At 49.5% G+C, this 16,766-nt stretch overlaps 1 protein-coding gene and 1 long non-coding RNA gene across 3 annotated transcripts in view; one reads left to right on the top strand and one right to left on the bottom strand.

Annotated features, from left to right (window-relative positions):
• Positions 1-750: 750 nt before the first annotated feature.
• Positions 751-2,515, bottom strand: LOC138646062 (uncharacterized). The gene is made up of 2 exons (XR_011314825.1): positions 2,370-2,515; positions 751-1,734 (listed from the first exon to the last, which is right to left on the bottom strand). It is a non-coding gene; the product is annotated as an uncharacterized lncRNA (long non-coding RNA).
• A 3,564-nt stretch (positions 2,516-6,079) lies between these two features.
• ARMC5 (armadillo repeat containing 5) overlaps positions 6,080-16,766 on the top strand; it is a 44,078-nt gene continuing 33,391 nt past the window's right edge. The window contains exons 1-2 of one of the 2 annotated variants that reach the window (XM_069735269.1): positions 6,080-6,472; positions 9,472-9,502. In XM_069735269.1, coding sequence (XP_069591370.1) covers positions 6,155-6,472; positions 9,472-9,502 — 349 coding nt within the window. In that variant the 5' untranslated portion in view covers positions 6,080-6,154. The remainder of the gene's footprint in view (positions 6,473-9,471; positions 9,503-16,766) is intronic. The other variant, XM_069735270.1, reaches the window with a different exon arrangement.

The following is a 16,766-nucleotide window of genomic DNA, read 5'->3' as shown; positions in this document are numbered from 1 at the left end:
TCAATTAGCTATATATCAATCACACAACTAGAAGCAGGTGACAACACACACTGATGACCAAACAATCACTTACAAGTTTCCTTCTAAAAACAGGCACCATAGTTTACTTTCAACTTCCAACTTTAACTTACAATATTTCTTTCTACTTCAATACAGTACTGTTGCTTTCAACACAAATTTCCCAGTGCGTACTACACCAAGGACAAAAAAATACAGAGAACTCACACAGCGGCATCATTCACCCTTCCCATCAGAATTTTAGAATATAGCGTCCTTCACACAGAAACAGAATGCAGCAGTTATTAGACTTAGGCCGGCGTCACACTGGCGTATTGCATCCGATGCGAGATCATCGGAAGCGATATGCTAATGACTTGGCTCCTGCTCGCACCAGAGCAGGAGCCGAGTGTCATGCGTCTGTGCTCCGATTCTCTCGCACAGGGATCGGAGCACAGCTGCGGAGGAGGCGGAGAAATGAATTTCTCCATCTTCTCCATTGCTGGGGTCCGCTTATAACGCACATTACTCGGATGATATCTGAGTGGTGTGCGCTGTCTCACTCGCACCCATAGACTTATATGGGTGCGAGTGAGCCGAGAGTTTTCCTCGGTCCGAGACAATCGCAGCATGTCGTAGCTTTTTGCGTTCTGACCCAATGTCAGATATGCCAGATCACTAGTGAGGCCAGATCAGGAGGTTACGCCCCTTCATTGACAAGCGCGAATGGAGAAAAAGTATACCGCACACGGATTGTGAGCAAGTAACTTTATCTGATCTAATGGAGCAAGAGGCAGTATTTTATACCATTTACAACAAATGTAACTCAGTGTACTTCATGTATCCCTCCTGTTACCCCAGGTCATGCTGACCTTTATTTACCATGTATCCAGAACATGTTGTTTGCTGACTATTGAAAACATATAAGAAGTATCAAATCCTTGAAGAGGAGACTACCAGACTGCTTGCACAACTAAACACTTACTAAACACATTCTAGCAATTAAAGGCAAAACATTAACCCTTCTATATGAGTGATGACGAGGAACAGGAGGAGGAGGAACAGGATTTTTTGCTCTGCACTACAGAGGGGACTCCCAATCCCAGCTTCATGCCTGTCCAGCAAGGATAGCCTGAAGAGGAGGAGGCTATGCATCATGAGGAGGAGAGGATGGTTGGTATTATTCCCGGTGAGGACACTAAACGTTTGAATCTTTGTAGTCTGCCACACATGCCAGAATTCATGAAAAGATGCCATTCCCAAGTCCCTTGCGTGAAAGACATTTTTTCTACCATGAAATACTGTCTGTGCACCTTTCTTGACCCACAGTACAAGGAGAAATTTGCTTCTAATTGTTGGGGGTACCCAATGTAACTTTGAACCCCCATATCGTCGTGAGGAAAGGTCGGAGAAACTAGCCGTGCGGCTCAATAGAATCGGGGTACATTTTACTACAAAAATATTCCTGACAGTTTGCCGGTGGCGCTTCACCTCAGAGATATAAGGGTACAAAGTGACCCTGTCCCAATATTGAAGTCTATTGCTGGGGCAAGGTCACTTTGGGGGGTCACTGAGTGTTAGTGAAACCTGACAGGAACTTATTGGCAGCCTCCTGGCCGGTGGACTTCGGGAGAAGAGGTTGCTGTAGTAGTCTCTGACTCCCATGACCTCCCCGTCATGTTGTGTTCAGTCTCGTCCTGCATCTCTGTCAGGGACGTGTGTCTGGCGTAAAGTTTCCTGAAAAAGAAAGAGTGATCAAGAGTGTTAGTGAAACCTGACAGGAACTTATTGGCAGCCTCCTGGTAAGTGGACTTCGGGAGTTAAATCGGGGCCACTCACGCATGGTACCCCCAATTTTGAACCCCCAGATCGTCGCGGGAAAGGTCGGAGAGACTTGCAGTGTTGCTCAATAGAATCGGGGTAGATTTTACTTCAAAAATATTCCCGGCAGTTTGCCAGCGGCGCTTCCCCTCAGAGATATGGGGGTTCAAAGTGACCCTGTCCCAACATTGAAGTCTATCGCAGGGTCACTTTGGGGGGTTGATGCTCAGCCCGGTTTGGGGCTATCGACCCCAAATATTCAGGGTGTGTAGAGTACCCCTAGCTCTAGTGGACCAGTAATGTAAAAATTTTGGGTTGTGATTTTGAGGGCACCCCAAAAGTTGTGCCCCCTCCCCCAAAAAATGCCCTCCCAGCCACGTTGACCCCAAAAATTCTGAAAAGTTACCCCATACTCTTGATTTGTTCCTCTACACACCCTGAAAATATGGGGTCAATACCCCTCCCCCGGTTGAGCTAGGACCCCTCAGTCTGCCTACATTTGGGGCCGCTCTCGGGTCGTATTCCCAGCTTTGAACATTTGGGGTGATTACCTCGTGTGTCAGTGTGTCACTCCTTCCTGCATTGTGTCGCTGAGCTGCCGTTACCGTGAGAGCTCCGGGACTTTGCGGTAACGTCCAGCACCTCCGACCGGGACGAGAGTTTGCACTTCGAAGGTAAGTTGTGTAGTGGAAGTGGCAGTCTCTGGGAGCTGCAGCCGCTCATTGGCTGTGCAGCTCCGTGCTATGATTGGCTGCCAGGCTGCAATTGGCCTGACGCTGATTGGTGCATCAGGGCAGCGTGGGGCGGGCTTAGAAGCTGGAAGGCGCCGCGCATTCAGGAGTGCGCTCAGTCAGTACGGATACACGCACAGGTAGGGAAGTGATGCTCTGCAGATACACGCACAGGTAGGGAAGTGATGCTCTGCAGATACACGCACAGGTAGGGAAGTGATGCTCTGCAGATACACGCACAGGTAGGGAAGTGATGCTCTGCAGATACACGCACAGGTAGGGAAGTGATGCTCTGCAGATACACGCACAGGTAGGGAAGTGATGCTCTGCAGATACACGCACAGGTAGGGAAGTGATGCTCTGCAGATACAGGCACAGGTAGGGAAGTGATGCTCTGCAGATACAGGCACAGGTAGGGAAGTGATGCTCTGCAGATACAGGCACAGGTAGGGAAGTGATGCTCTGCAGATACAGGCACAGGTAGGGAAGTGATGCTCTGCAGATACAGGCACAGGTAGGGAAGTGATGCTCTGCAGATACAGGCACAGGTAGGGAAGTGATGCTCTGCAGATACAGGCACAGGTAGGGAAGTGATGCTCTGCAGATACAGGCACAGGTAGGGAAGTGATGCTCTGCAGATACAGGCACAGGTAGGGAAGTGAGGCTCTGCAGATACAGGCAGGGAAGTGATGCTCTGCAGATACAGGCACAGGTAGGGAAGTGATGCTCTGCAGATACAGGCACAGGTAGGGAAGTGATGCTCTGCAGATACAGGCACAGGTAGGGAAGTGATGCTCTGCAGATACACGCACAGGTAGGGAAGTGATGCTCTGCAGATACACGCACAGGTAGGGAAGTGATGCTCTGCAGATACACGCACAGGTAGGGAAGTGATGCTCTGCAGATACACGCACAGGTAGGGAAGTGATGCTCTGCAGATACACGCACAGGTAGGGAAGTGATGCTCTGCAGATACAGGCACAGGTAGGGAAGTGATGCTCTGCAGATACAGGCACAGGTAGGGAAGTGATGCTCTGCAGATACAGGCACAGGTAGGGAAGTGATGCTCTGCAGATACAGGCACAGGTAGGGAAGTGATGCTCTGCAGATACAGGCACAGGTAGGGAAGTGATGCTCTGCAGATACAGGCACAGGTAGGGAAGTGATGCTCTGCAGATACAGGCACAGGTAGGGAAGTGAGGCTCTGCAGATACAGGCAGGGAAGTGATGCTCTGCAGATACAGGCACAGGTAGGGAAGTGATGCTCTGCAGATACAGGCACAGGTAGGGAAGTGATGCTCTGCAGATACAGGCACAGGTAGGGAAGTGATGCTCTGCAGATACAGGCAGGGAAGTGATGCTCTGCAGATACAGGCACAGGTAGGGAAGTGATGCTCTGCAGATACAGGCACAGGTAGGGAAGTGATGCTCTGCAGATACAGGCACAGGTAGGGAAGTGATGCTCTGCAGATACAGGCACAGGTAGGGAAGTGATGCTCTGCAGATACACGCACAGGTAGGGAAGTGATGCTCTGCAGATACACGCACAGGAAGGGAAGTGATGCTCTGCAGATACAGGCACAGGTAGGGAAGTGATGCTCTGCAGATACAGGCACAGGTAGGGAAGCGATGCTCTGCAGATACAGGTAGGGAAGCGATGCTCTGCAGATACAGGTAGGGAAGCGATGCTCTGCAGATACAGGTAGGGAAGCGATGCTCTGCAGATACAGGCACAGGTAGGGAAGTGATGCTCTGCAGATACACGCACAGGTAGGGAAGTGATGCTCTGCAGATACAGGCACAGGTAGGGAAGTGATGCTCTGCAGATACAGGCACAGGTAGGGAAATGATGCTCTGCAGATACACGCACAGGTAGGGAAGTGATGCTCTGCAGATACAGGCAGGGAAGTGATGCTCTGCAGATACAGGCACAGGTAGGGAAGTGATGCTCTGCAGATACAGGCACAGGTAGGGAAGTGATGCTCTGCAGATACAGGCACAGGTAGGGAAGTGATGCTCTGCAGATACAGGCACAGGTAGGGAAGTGATGCTCTGCAGATACACGCACAGGTAGGGAAGTGATGCTCTGCAGATACAGGTAGGGAAGCGATGCTCTGCAGATACAGGTAGGGAAGCGATGCTCTGCAGATACAGGTAGGGAAGCGATGCTCTGCAGATACAGGTAGGGAAGTGATGCTCTGCAGATACAGGTAGGGAAGCGATGCTCTGCAGATACAGGCACAGGTAGGGAAGTGATGCTCTGCAGATACAGGCACAGGTAGGGAAGTGATGCTCTGCAGATACAGGCACAGGTAGGGAAGTGAGGCTCTGCAGATACAGGCAGGGAAGTGATGCTCTGCAGATACAGGCACAGGTAGGGAAGTGATGCTCTGCAGATACAGGCACAGGTAGGGAAGTGATGCTCTGCAGATACAGGCACAGGTAGGGAAGTGATGCTCTGCAGATACAGGCACAGGTAGGGAAGTGATGCTCTGCAGATACACGCACAGGAAGGGAAGCGATGCTCTGCAGATACAGGCACAGGTAGGGAAGCGATGCTCTGCAGATACAGGCACAGGTAGGGAAGCGATGCTCTGCAGATACAGGTAGGGAAGCGATGCTCTACAGATACAGGTAGGGAAGCGATGCTCTGCAGATACAGGCACAGGTAGGGAAGTGATGCTCTGCAGATACAGGCACAGGTAGGGAAGTGATGCTCTGCAGATACAGGCACAGGTAGGGAAGTGATGCTCTGCAGATACACGCACAGGTAGGGAAGTGATGCTCTGCAGATACATGCACAGGTAGGGAAGTGATGCTCTGCAGATACAGGCACAGGTAGGGAAGTGATGCTCTGCAGATACACGCACAGGTGGGGAAGTGATGCTCTGCAGATACACGCACAGGAAGGGAAGTGATGCTCTGCAGATACAGGTAGGGAAGTGATGCTCTGCAGATACAGGCACAGGTAGGGAAGCGATGCTCTGCAGATACAGGCACGGGTAGGGAAGCGATGCTCTGCAGATACAGGCACAGGTAGGGAAGTGATGCTCTGCAGATACAGGTAGGGAAGTGATGCTCTGCAGATACAGGTAGGGAAGCGATGCTCTGCAGATACAGGTAGGGAAGCGATGCTCTGCAGATACAGGTAGGGAAGTGATGCTCTGCAGACTGTCACCCTGCATTGCCCCGTGTGCAGTGCTCTGCAGGAGCTCTCCATACATTCCCCTGACGACCCCTCCCGCTGTGGGTGCAGGTCCTGGCCCGCTGGCCGCTCTCCTCCCTCCCTATTAGGCTCTTTCCCAGGGGCACAATGATATTAGACTGGAGAGCAGCCATCACACATGCGCAGACTAGTCCGGACTGACTGACTGAGCGCGCTCCTGAATGCGCGGCGCCTCCAGCTTCTAAGCCCGCCCCACGCTGCCCTGATGCACCAATCAGCGTCAGGCCAATTGCAGCCTGGCAGCCAATCAAAGCAGGGAGCTGCACAGCCAATGAGCGGCTGCAGCTCCCAGAGACTGCCACTTCCCTGACACTCCCACCACAGAGGACCTTGGAAGTGCAAACTCGCGTCCCGGCATGCTTGGCGGTGACAGACGTGGATGCGCATGCGCTGTCCTGCATCCGCTCTGGTGTCAGCCCTGATGTCTAGTTCGTCGCTTTCTTCCTGTCTGTCTCGGCTGGCGGCGGCGGTTGAGGACCCAGCAGCTCTCGGGAGGGCGCTGAGTGAGTTGCGGAGCCGCCATGTGTCCCGGGCGGGGGGCGCCGAGCTCTTCCGGAAGCGGGGCGGACTGGCGCTTCTGCTTGCGCTGTTTACGGATCCGGCGCGGGCTGCTGTTCTCGGAACCTCACGCAGGAACCTGGAACTCGCCCTCAGTCTCCTGGCCAATGGCTGCACGGAGGCAGGGAGCCGCTCCCAGGTAAGACACGCCCTCTATTCGTCATTGGCTACCTGACTCGGCAGTCACTGGATGACCCGCCCCTTTTACGCAGGGGTGTTACCCTTCTACTGTGTGGTGGGCGGGGCAAAACCTTCTACTGCGTGTGGTGGGCGGGGCAAAACCTACTGTGTGTGGTGGGCGGGGCAACACCTTCTACCGTGTGTGGTGGGCGGAACAAAACCTTCTACTGCGTGTGGTGGGCGGGGCAACACCTTCTACCGTGTGTGGTGGGCGGGGCAACACCTTCTACCGTGTGTGGTGGGCGGGGCAACACCTTCTACCGTGTGTGGTGGGCGGGGCAACACCTTCTACCGTGTGTGGTGGGCGGGGCAACACCTTCTACCGTGTGTGGTGGGCGGGGCAACACCTTCTACCGTGTGTGGTGGGCGGGGCAACACCTTCTACCGTGTAACATAGTAAGGCCGAAAAAAGCCATTTGTCCATCCAGTTCAGCCTATATTCCATCATAATAAATCCCCAGATCTACGTCCTTCTACAGAACCTAATAATTGTATGATACAATATTGTTCTGCTCCAGGAAGACATCCAGGCCTCTCTTGAACCCCTCGACTGAGTTCGCCATCACCACCTCCTCAGGCAAGCAATTCCAGATTCTCACTGCCCTAACAGTAAAGAATCCTCTTCTATGTTGGTGGAAAAACCTTCTCTCCTCCAGACGCAAAGAATGCCCCCTTGTGCCCGTCACCTTCCTTGGTATAAACAGATCCTCAGCGAGATATTTGTATTGTCCCCTTATATACTTATACATGGTTATTAGATCGCCCCTCAGTCGTCTTTTTTCTAGACTAAATAATCCTAATTTCGCTAATCTATCTGGGTATTGTAGTTCTCCCATCCCCTTTATTAATTTTGTTGCCCTCCTTTGTACTCTCTCTAGTTCCATTATATCCTTCCTGAGCGCCGGTGCCCAAAACTGGACACAGTACTCCATGTGCGGTCTAACTAGGGATTTGTACAGAGGCAGTATAATGCTCTCATCATGTGTATCCAGACCTCTTTTAATGCACCCCATGATCCTGTTTGCCTTGGCAGCTGCTGCCTGGCACTGGCTGCTCCAGGTAAGTTTATCATTAACTAGGATCCCCAAGTCCTTCTCCCTGTCAGATTTACCCAGTGGTTTCCCGTTCAGTGTGTAATGGTGATATTGATTCCCTCTTCCCATGTGTATAACCTTACATTTATCATTGTTAAACCTCATCTGCCACCTTTCAGCCCAAGTTTCCAACTTATCCAGATCCATCTGTAGCAGAATACTATCTTCTCTTGTATTAACTGCTTTACATAGTTTTGTATCATCTGCAAATATCGATATTTTACTGTGTAAACCTTCTACCAGATCATTAATGAATATGTTGAAGAGAACAGGTCCCAATACCGACCCCTGCGGTACCCCACTGGTCACAGCGACCCAGTTAGAGACTATACCATTTATAACCACCCTCTGCTTTCTATCACTAAGCCAGTTACTAACCCATTTACACACATTTTCCCCCAGACCAAGCATTCTCATTTTGTGTACCAACCTCTTGTATCAAACGCTTTGGAAAAATCGAGATATACCACGTCCAATGACTCACCGTGGTCCAGCCTATAGCTTACCTCTTCATAAAAACTGATTAGATTGGTTTGACAGGAGCGATTTCTCATAAACCCATGCTGATATGGAGTTAAACAGTTATTCTCATTGAGATAATCCAGAATAACATCCCTCAGAAACCCTTCAAATATTTTACCAACAATAGAGGTTAGACTTACTGGCCTATAATTTCCAGGTTCACTTTTAGAGCCCTTTTTGAATATTGGCACCACATTTGCTATGCGCCAGTCCTGCGGAACAGACCCTGTCGCTATAGAGTCACTAAAAATAAGAAATAATGGTTTATCTATTACATTACTTAGTTCTCTTAGTACTCGTGGGTGTATGCCATCCGGACCCGGAGATTTATCTATTTTAATCTTATTTAGCCGGTTTCGCACCTCTTCTTGGGTTAGATTGGTGACCCTTAATATAGGGTTTTCATTGCTTCTTGGGATTTCACCTAGCATTTCATTTTCCACCGTGAATACCGTGGAGAAGAAGGTGTTTAATATGTTAGCTTTTTCCTCGTCATCTACAACCATTCTTTCCTCACTATTTTTTAAGGGGCCTACATTTTCAGTTTTTATTCTTTTACTATTGATATAGTTGAAGAACAGTTTGGGATTAGTTTTACTCTCCTTAGCAATGTGCTTCTCTGTTTCCTTTTTGGCAGCTTTAATTAGTTTTTTAGATAAAGTATTTTTCTCCCTATAGTTTTTTAGAGCTTCAATGGTGCCATCCTGCTTTAGTAGTGCAAATGCTTTCTTTTTACTGTTAATTGCCTGTCTTACTTCTTTGTTTAGCCACATTGGGTTTTTCCTATTTCTAGTCCTTTTATTCCCACAAGCTATAAACCGCTTACACTGCCTATTTAGGATGTTCTTAAACATTTCCCATTTATGTGGGTGGTGTGTGTGGTGGGCGGGGCAACACCTTCTACCGTGTGTGGTGGGCGGGGCAACACCTTCTACCGTGTGTGGTGGGCGGGGCAACACCTTCTACCGTGTGTGGTGGGCGGGGCAACACCTTCTACCGTGTGTGGTGGGCGGGGCAACACCTTCTACCGTGTGTGGTGGGCGGGGCAACACCTTCTACCGTGTGTGGTGGGCGGGGCAACACCTTCTACCGTGTGTGGTGGGCGGGGCAACACCTTCTATGGTCAGTGGGGTAATGGGGGGTGATATCCTCTTTCTACGGTCAGTGGGGTAGTTGGTGGGGGGCGATAGTGGTTGAGGGGTGAGATATCTTCCTCGGATAGTTGCTTGTTGGGTGATGAATTGGTGTGGGTGTGGTATCCAGTCCAGCACCATGTTTTGGACCGCAGAGGTTGGACTTTGGGGGGCGCAGCCGACGGTATCATTCTTACTTTGTCTTTCAGGTGCGGGAGCTGGATGGGATTCCTGCTCTAGGTGAGTTTTCTCGATTGTCCGGTTCCTGTCTGCTTAGTTGTGATTCTCTGGGACTCTGTAGGCTCTTACTGGTGGGTGGTTGCTCCCTACCTGCAGGTTCTGCCACTTTTCTGCCCTCTTAACGCTGTCGTGGACTGCTCCCGCTGGTGGGTCTGCAGCCTCCGTTGACCTCTTGACCACAGAGCAGCACCTTCACTACAGCTCTACTCTATGGCCGGGGCCTCTTCCGAAGTCCTGATCATTCCTGACTGCAAGGTGCTGGCTACCAGTCAGCATGATGTTGGACATGATGCCCCATAGGCACAGAAGGTGCTGCTCTGTGAGCTCGAGTGAAGCCACAGGAGCGGTCCGTGACTTCTCTGAGCCGGCAGAGATCGGTGTCGGGCACAACAGGTGGGTGGTTGGCAACCACCTGCCTGTATGTTCTTATTCCTCAATTAACCCTTTAGGGATCACGACTCATCCTTCCATTTAGTTAAAAAAATGACTGTAGTTCCTATATAACGTTTGTCAGATGGTAAAACACTGGCCACGTTCCTGGCTAACCCCCCGCCCGTAGTTCTAGTGTAGTGACGGGGTGACTAACGAGTGCAGGCATTGGAGAGGGACGTGTATTCAGTGAGTGCGGAAAATATTCAGACCCCTTTAAATTTTTCACTCTTTGTTTCATTGCAGCTATTTGGTAAATTCAATAAAGTTCATTTTTTCTCATTAATGTTCACTCTGCCCCCATCTTGACTGAAAAAAAAACAGAAATGTAGAAATTTTTGCATATTTATTAAAAGAGAAAAACTGAAATATCACATGTTCATAAGTCTTCAGACCCATTGCTCAGACACTCATATGCAAGTCCCATGCTGTCCATTTCCTTGTGATCCTCCTTGAGATGGTTCTACTCCTTCATTGGAGTCCAGCTGTGTATAATTAAACTGATAGGACTTGATTTGGAGCGGCGCACACCTGTCTAGATAAGACCTCACAGTGCATGTCAAACCAAATGAGAATCATGAGGCCAAAGGAACTGGCCAAGGAGCTCAGAGACAGAATTGTGGCAAGGCACAGATCTGGCCAAGGTTACATCAGAATTTCTGCAGGACTCAAGGTTCCTAAAGCTTCTTTTCTCTAGTCGCCTTCCACGACAATCACCTTGGAGGATGTCTCCCCACCCTAATAGGGGACATGAAGACAAAGAGGTTAAATAAGCCTCTCCTTCCTGCTATCTCCAGTGTTTTTCCTGTCCCCCAGTGGGGCATGAAGAGGTCCTGCAGGTGCTGTCGTGGCTGGTGAACGGAGCACCTGGATTTTCTTACCGCCGGGCAGCCGAGGTCGGGCGGTAATCCTCTCCTCCTCCACGCGCTGCGCTCCGTCTCCATCTCTATCGGTGGACTCGGGCCCTCCTTTCCACCCCTCCCGCGCCTGTTAGGGGCAAAGCGGGGCGGTGACGTGCTGCCGGGGTCCTCCTTCTCCAGCGTGTGTGTGGAGTTCTGGGGTTCGCGCGCGCCGGATGTGATGTCACCACACTTCCGGTTCGCGGCCTGGGGCTCCATTATTTCGGTTGCCGCCGAGGGGAATCGCCAACAGGATAGGGTCGTCTCAAGCCTCCCTATGGACTGAAGGGGGAGGAGTACGTGATTATCGCTGGGGACCTCGATACCTTCATATCCTGGTCTGGGCCTCCAGGTAAGACACGGTTTCCCTGTCTCTCTGTGACTGTATACAGCTTGACCATGGACGGCGACAAACCCTCTGCTTCATCTGCAGATCCCAGTGTTCACCCTGTACGGATGACCTATTACGTGCTGAACAGCCCTCCCTCCTGGACAGCATTAAAAGCTTGATTAAACAGGAGGTACAATCCCCCATGGGGGCCTTCTCCCAACCTCAAGTGTCGCATCCTCCTCCTCCTAAAAGAGGAAAATGGCCCCAGTTAATACTGATTCTGACTCAGGTGAGGTCCATTCCTCTGAGTCAGATGATAATTGGGAGAATGAGGGCTCTACATCCACCCCTAGAGCTGATGGGGAAAAAATATTACTTTTCCTCTGAGGATATAGATGAGCTGGTCTCCATAGTAAGAAGCACCATGGGTGTTGAGGAAGTGGAGGAAAAACATTCCGTGCAGGATGTAATGTTTGGAGGTCTGAAACCCAAGCCTAAAAAAGGGTTTCCTATACATGAAAATGTTCAAAATCTCATTTTCTAAGAGTGGGCTTCCCCAGAGAAGGGCCTTAGTGTTCCTTCAGACTTTAAAAACCGGTTTCACTTAGATGGTGATAATTCTATTTGGGAGGTTCCCAGAGTGGACGTTCAGGTCTCTAAAGTCACCAAATAGATGTCTCTCCCATTTGAGGACTCTTCTCAATTGAAAGATCCAATGGATCAAAAAATAGAGAGCCACCTAAAGAAGTCCTGGGAGTCCTCTTCTTAAAGCAAATATTGCTTCTACTTGCGTCGCCAGGGCCCTGGTCCTCTGGCTTCGCAAATTAGAGGAACATCTCTCCCAGAGAGGAAATCCTGGACTCCCTTCCCCTTCTTCAAAAGGCTTCCGGATTCTTAGCCGATGCTTCAGGAGAGTCCGTTCGTGTGGCCGCACGGTCCCTAGTTCTCTCAAACTCAGCCAGGAGAGCTCTTTGGCTGAAATCTTGGGGAGGCGACATTACCTTTAAAAGCAAACTCTGCGTCATCCCCTTTCAGGGTCACCATGTGTTCGGGCCAGTACTGGATGATATCCTGGATAAGGCCTGTGGTGGAATATGTGTGTATATATATATATATATATATATATATATATATATATATATATATATATATATATATATATATATATATGTATATATGTGTAGTGACCTCTGACATCTGTCTAGTGATAATGTAGCATCTGTCCTGAAGGCCAGTGGCACCTAGGTGTTAATATGTACTTCTTTGGGAAGAGTAGGAATTCTGTCTCCATATCTCACCGGTGGGTCTAGCTAGAGCCAAGAACAAAGGAACACTTGACACCTCTGAGATCTTGGAGGGGAGATGCTAAATGCTGCTTGAAGGAAGGTATCCCTGGGAATCATTTCACACGTGTCTCCAGAGGAAAATAATATATATTCATTAGTAGCGTGGCCGTGGCCCAATCAAACAAGCAGCAGTTATGATATTGGCCTGAGGGGCCATTCTAGAAACCTGACCTCAGACCAAAGTTATAAATTTAGGCTGCAGACAGAGAATTGTGTTCACATGATGAGGGCGGCCTGAAAAGCTGATGTGTTCCACAACTACATTCACCCCCCCTCAGGGAGCAGAAAGCAACTACAAGTTAGATGATTTCTGTAAGTTTCCTCCTCTTTATTTTATACTGTTTTGCATAAGTTGTATGTCTTTTTATTATCATATTTTTATACCTTTTTCTGGTAAGCATTGAACCTTTTTCTATTAAAGTATAAACTTTAATAAGTTGAACCTTGAATGTTCTAAAGAATCCATAGCCTAGAGGTGTGTGAGCCTTATGAGTGATAGGCATATTTTGATTAGTTATTTCTGGGACTCATCGCCCGTGTATTCGATGAGTGGTGGCAGTGTGTATGAGCGGGTGTGTGGCCTGGGTCGGTGTGTGATTTATGCTCCCATTACAGCATAGGACAGAGGTTGAATGCTGGACGGAGAGTGGGGAGATAGATTAACCCTTTCAGGCACAACCCAAAGTCACGTGTGAGAGCAGACACGTGACGAATAAGTGACACCACGGAGTAGCGATTCGTGACAAGGCCTCTGACAGGAAGAAATCGCTTCCTGAACAAAAGGTTGCTAGGAAGCTGTTTTTTGGTCCCCCTCGTGACCAGTCCTCCCAGAAGGACTTTAGGGGAAAAGGTAAAACGGGTCGTTGGAGCTACCCGAAGGGGAGTAGAGGCAGGAATATCCTTGTGCCTCAACAGCAACAGACTCAGGACAAACAGTGACTCTTCGATTGGGGGCCGGCTCTCACGGTTTCTCACCCAATGGCAGTCCAGATCCACGAACCAGTGGCTCCTCCACACATTACAATTCGGGCTGAAATTGGAATTCGAGAGCCCCCCCCATTGCCTGACAATTACCCCGGAACAACCCCCAGACCTCCTCGACTCCTTTCTCCTTCAAATCCAGGAACTCTTGCGAGAGAAAATGATCTCCCATGTACCTCAGCAGGACTTAGGCATTACTCTCGCTTATTCCTCATAAGGAAACCCTCCGGGAAATGCAGACTGGTCATAAATTTAAAACCCTTGAACCAGGTCATCAAGTATCGGAGGTTCAAGATGGAGTCAGTCAAGACCGCAATCCCTCTTATTGGGCAAGACTGGGTGATGGGAACGACAGACCTAAGGGACACCTATTATCACGTTCCAATCCATCCGGATCACAGCGGGTTCCTCAGGTTCGCGATCACTCACTACCAGTTCAATGTGCTCCCCTTCGGAGTATCCTCGGCCCCGAGGGTATTCTCGAAAATCTTGAGAGAAGCAGTCATCTTCCTCCGTCTTCAGGGAATCTGCCTGGTCCCATACCTAGACGATTGTCTTGTCATGGCTCCTTCAACATCTCAGCTGAACCAAGATATATCAAAAACTCTAGGTATTCTCGAGTCCCTGGGCTGGATCCCGAATCTCCAAAAGTCGGACCTACAGCCGCCCACAAGGAAGAAATTCCTGGGGATTCTCTTGGACTCAGAGAAAAGGATGTCCTTCCTTCCTGAAGATCGTCAGCGCGACCTCTGCCAAATAATCTCCAGATTCAAACAACAAAGATCCCTAACCCTGAAGGAGTTCATGTCCATTCTGGGATCCCTAACTTTGTGCATTCAGGCGGTATTCTGGGCCCAGGCACACACACGGACCCCCCAGACTCATGTTCTCCTATATTCTCAAAAGTATCGGAACACTCTGTCCAGGAGAATTCCTTTTCCCGGACATGTGAAGTCAGCCCTGTCGTGGTGGCTAGAAGGCATGAACCTTCGGTGAAGGGTAAGCTGGGATCAGCTCCCTCTGAAAGTGCTTCACACAGATGCCAGCCGAAGAGCTTTGGGTGCCGTGGTTGAACAAACATATTTTCAGGGTCTATGGCCCTCAGACATAAGTTCCAGATCCTCCAACCTGAGGGAATTAAAGGCAGTAGAGGAAGCACTGGTAGCTGCCTCATCTCTAGTCCAAGGCCATCACATTCGTGTCTACTCCGACAACGTGACGACTGTGGCTTATCTCCGTCATCAAGGGGCACGAAGTATACCAGTCTGAAGCTATTGGCAGCTCGGATATTTCTCTGGGCGGAGAAACACCTTTCAATCTCCGCAGTACATCTGAAGGGTTCAGACAACACCAAGGCGGACTTCCTCAGCAGGAAGGACGTACATCCTGGAAAATGGTGCCTGAACCAGGAGGTTTTCCTAACCTTAACCTCGAGATGGGGAACTCCGGAGGTCGACTTTGCGAATGCCCAAAACGCAAAGTCAAAAACATATTTCTCCCTCAGCCTCGTGCAGGGGGCTCTGGGAGTGGATGCTCTCATTCATCCATGGACCTTCAACTTGGCTTACGCCTTCCCACCAATTCTGATGTTGTCAGACGCCTCAGAAAATCCGGTCAGACAAAGTCACAATAATCCTGATTGCCCCATTGCGGCCAGGTCGGAGCTGGTACAGCACCTTGAGGGGAATGACCAAAGAAGGTCCCATTCTTCTTCCTCAAAGATCCGATCTCCTTGTTCAAGGTCCCCTCCTTTATCTGGATCTCAAAAAGATGAATCTAGCTGCTTGGCTACTGAGACCAACATTCTAACAGCCAGAGGTCTCTCTGATGGTGTTATCCAAACTCTCCAGAAGAGTAGGAAACCGGTGACCAATGCCATCTACAACAAAGTATGGAAGAAGTTCTCTTCCTGGTGTCTTCCCAGTGTCCCTGATCCCTTCCACCCCAACATTTCTCAAATCTTAGACTTCCTCCAGAAGGGGTTAAATCTTGGGCTCTCCCAGAGTACTCTAAAAGTTCAGGCATCGGCCCTTAGTTCCTTTTTTTGAACAGGATCTAGCTGGCCATCGCTGGATCAAAAGATTCATAACTTCAGAAAGTAGACTACGTCCTAGTCTCCCTAGTCATGTTCCCCCGGGACCTAAATTTAGTACTCAATAGTTTAACTCATTCACCCTTTGAACCCTTGTCTTCTCTACCCCTTAAAGGGAACCTGTCACCTGAATTTGGTGGGACCGGTTTTTGGTCATATGGGCGGAGTTTTCGGGTGTTTGATTCACCCTTTCCTTACCCGCTGGCTGCATGCTGGCCGCAATATTGGATTGAAGTTCATTCTCAGTCATCCGTAGTACACGCCTGCGCAAGGCAATCTGCTAGGCGCGTAGGAGAATTGCAAGCCTTGTCAGTTCAAGAACCCTTCCTATCTATAAACTCTGATGGCATAATGCTTCGACTAGACCTCGCCTTTATGCCCAAAGTCGTTACGCATTTTTATAGGGGTCTGGATGTGGTTTTGCCCTCATTTTGTCCAAACACTTCCAACGAGAAGGAGGAAAACTTCCATACCCTGGACGTCCGCAGGGTAGTTCTCAATTACCTGGAGCAGTCCAAGACTTGGAGGGTCGACCAGAATCTGTTTATCCAGTTCTCAGGGCAGAATAAAGGGGAAAAAAGTGTCTAAGAGCACGATTGCAAGCTGGATAAAACAAGCCATCTGCCTTGCATATTCGGCAAAAGATCTCCCTCCGCCGATCTTGCTGAAGTCCCATTCTACCTGGTCGGTTTCCACGTCATGGGCAGCAAAAGGGAACACCTCATCAGAACAGATATGCAGAGCCGCCACATGGTCTTCTGTTCATACCTTCACCAGACAATACAGGCTAAATTTCGACAGGGATCTGACTTTCGGCAGACATGTTCTACAGGCCGTGCTCCCTCCCTAAAGAAATTAACGTTCGTATATCTCCAAGGTGACTGTCGTGGAAGGTGACTAGAGAAAATTGAATTAGACTTACTAGTAATTCGGTTTCTAGGAACCTTCCACGACCGCACTAATTTCCCTCCCTATCTGATATTCACTGGATGATTCCTGCACTTTAGTGGGAACTATTCACGCTACTATGGCCAGAAAAAACACTGGAGATAGCAGGAAGGGGAGGGCTATTTAACCTCTTTGTGTTCCTGTCCCCCATTAGGGCGGGGAGACATCCTCCAAGGTGACTGTTGTGGAAGGTTCCTAGAAACCGAATTACTGGTAAGTCTAAGTCTATTTTACACAT

The sequence above is a fragment of the Ranitomeya imitator genome, chromosome 7 (genome assembly GCF_032444005.1).
Source record: "Ranitomeya imitator isolate aRanImi1 chromosome 7, aRanImi1.pri, whole genome shotgun sequence".
NCBI lineage: Eukaryota > Metazoa > Chordata > Amphibia > Anura > Dendrobatidae > Ranitomeya > Ranitomeya imitator.
This window is presented reverse-complemented; position numbering and strand designations above follow the sequence as displayed.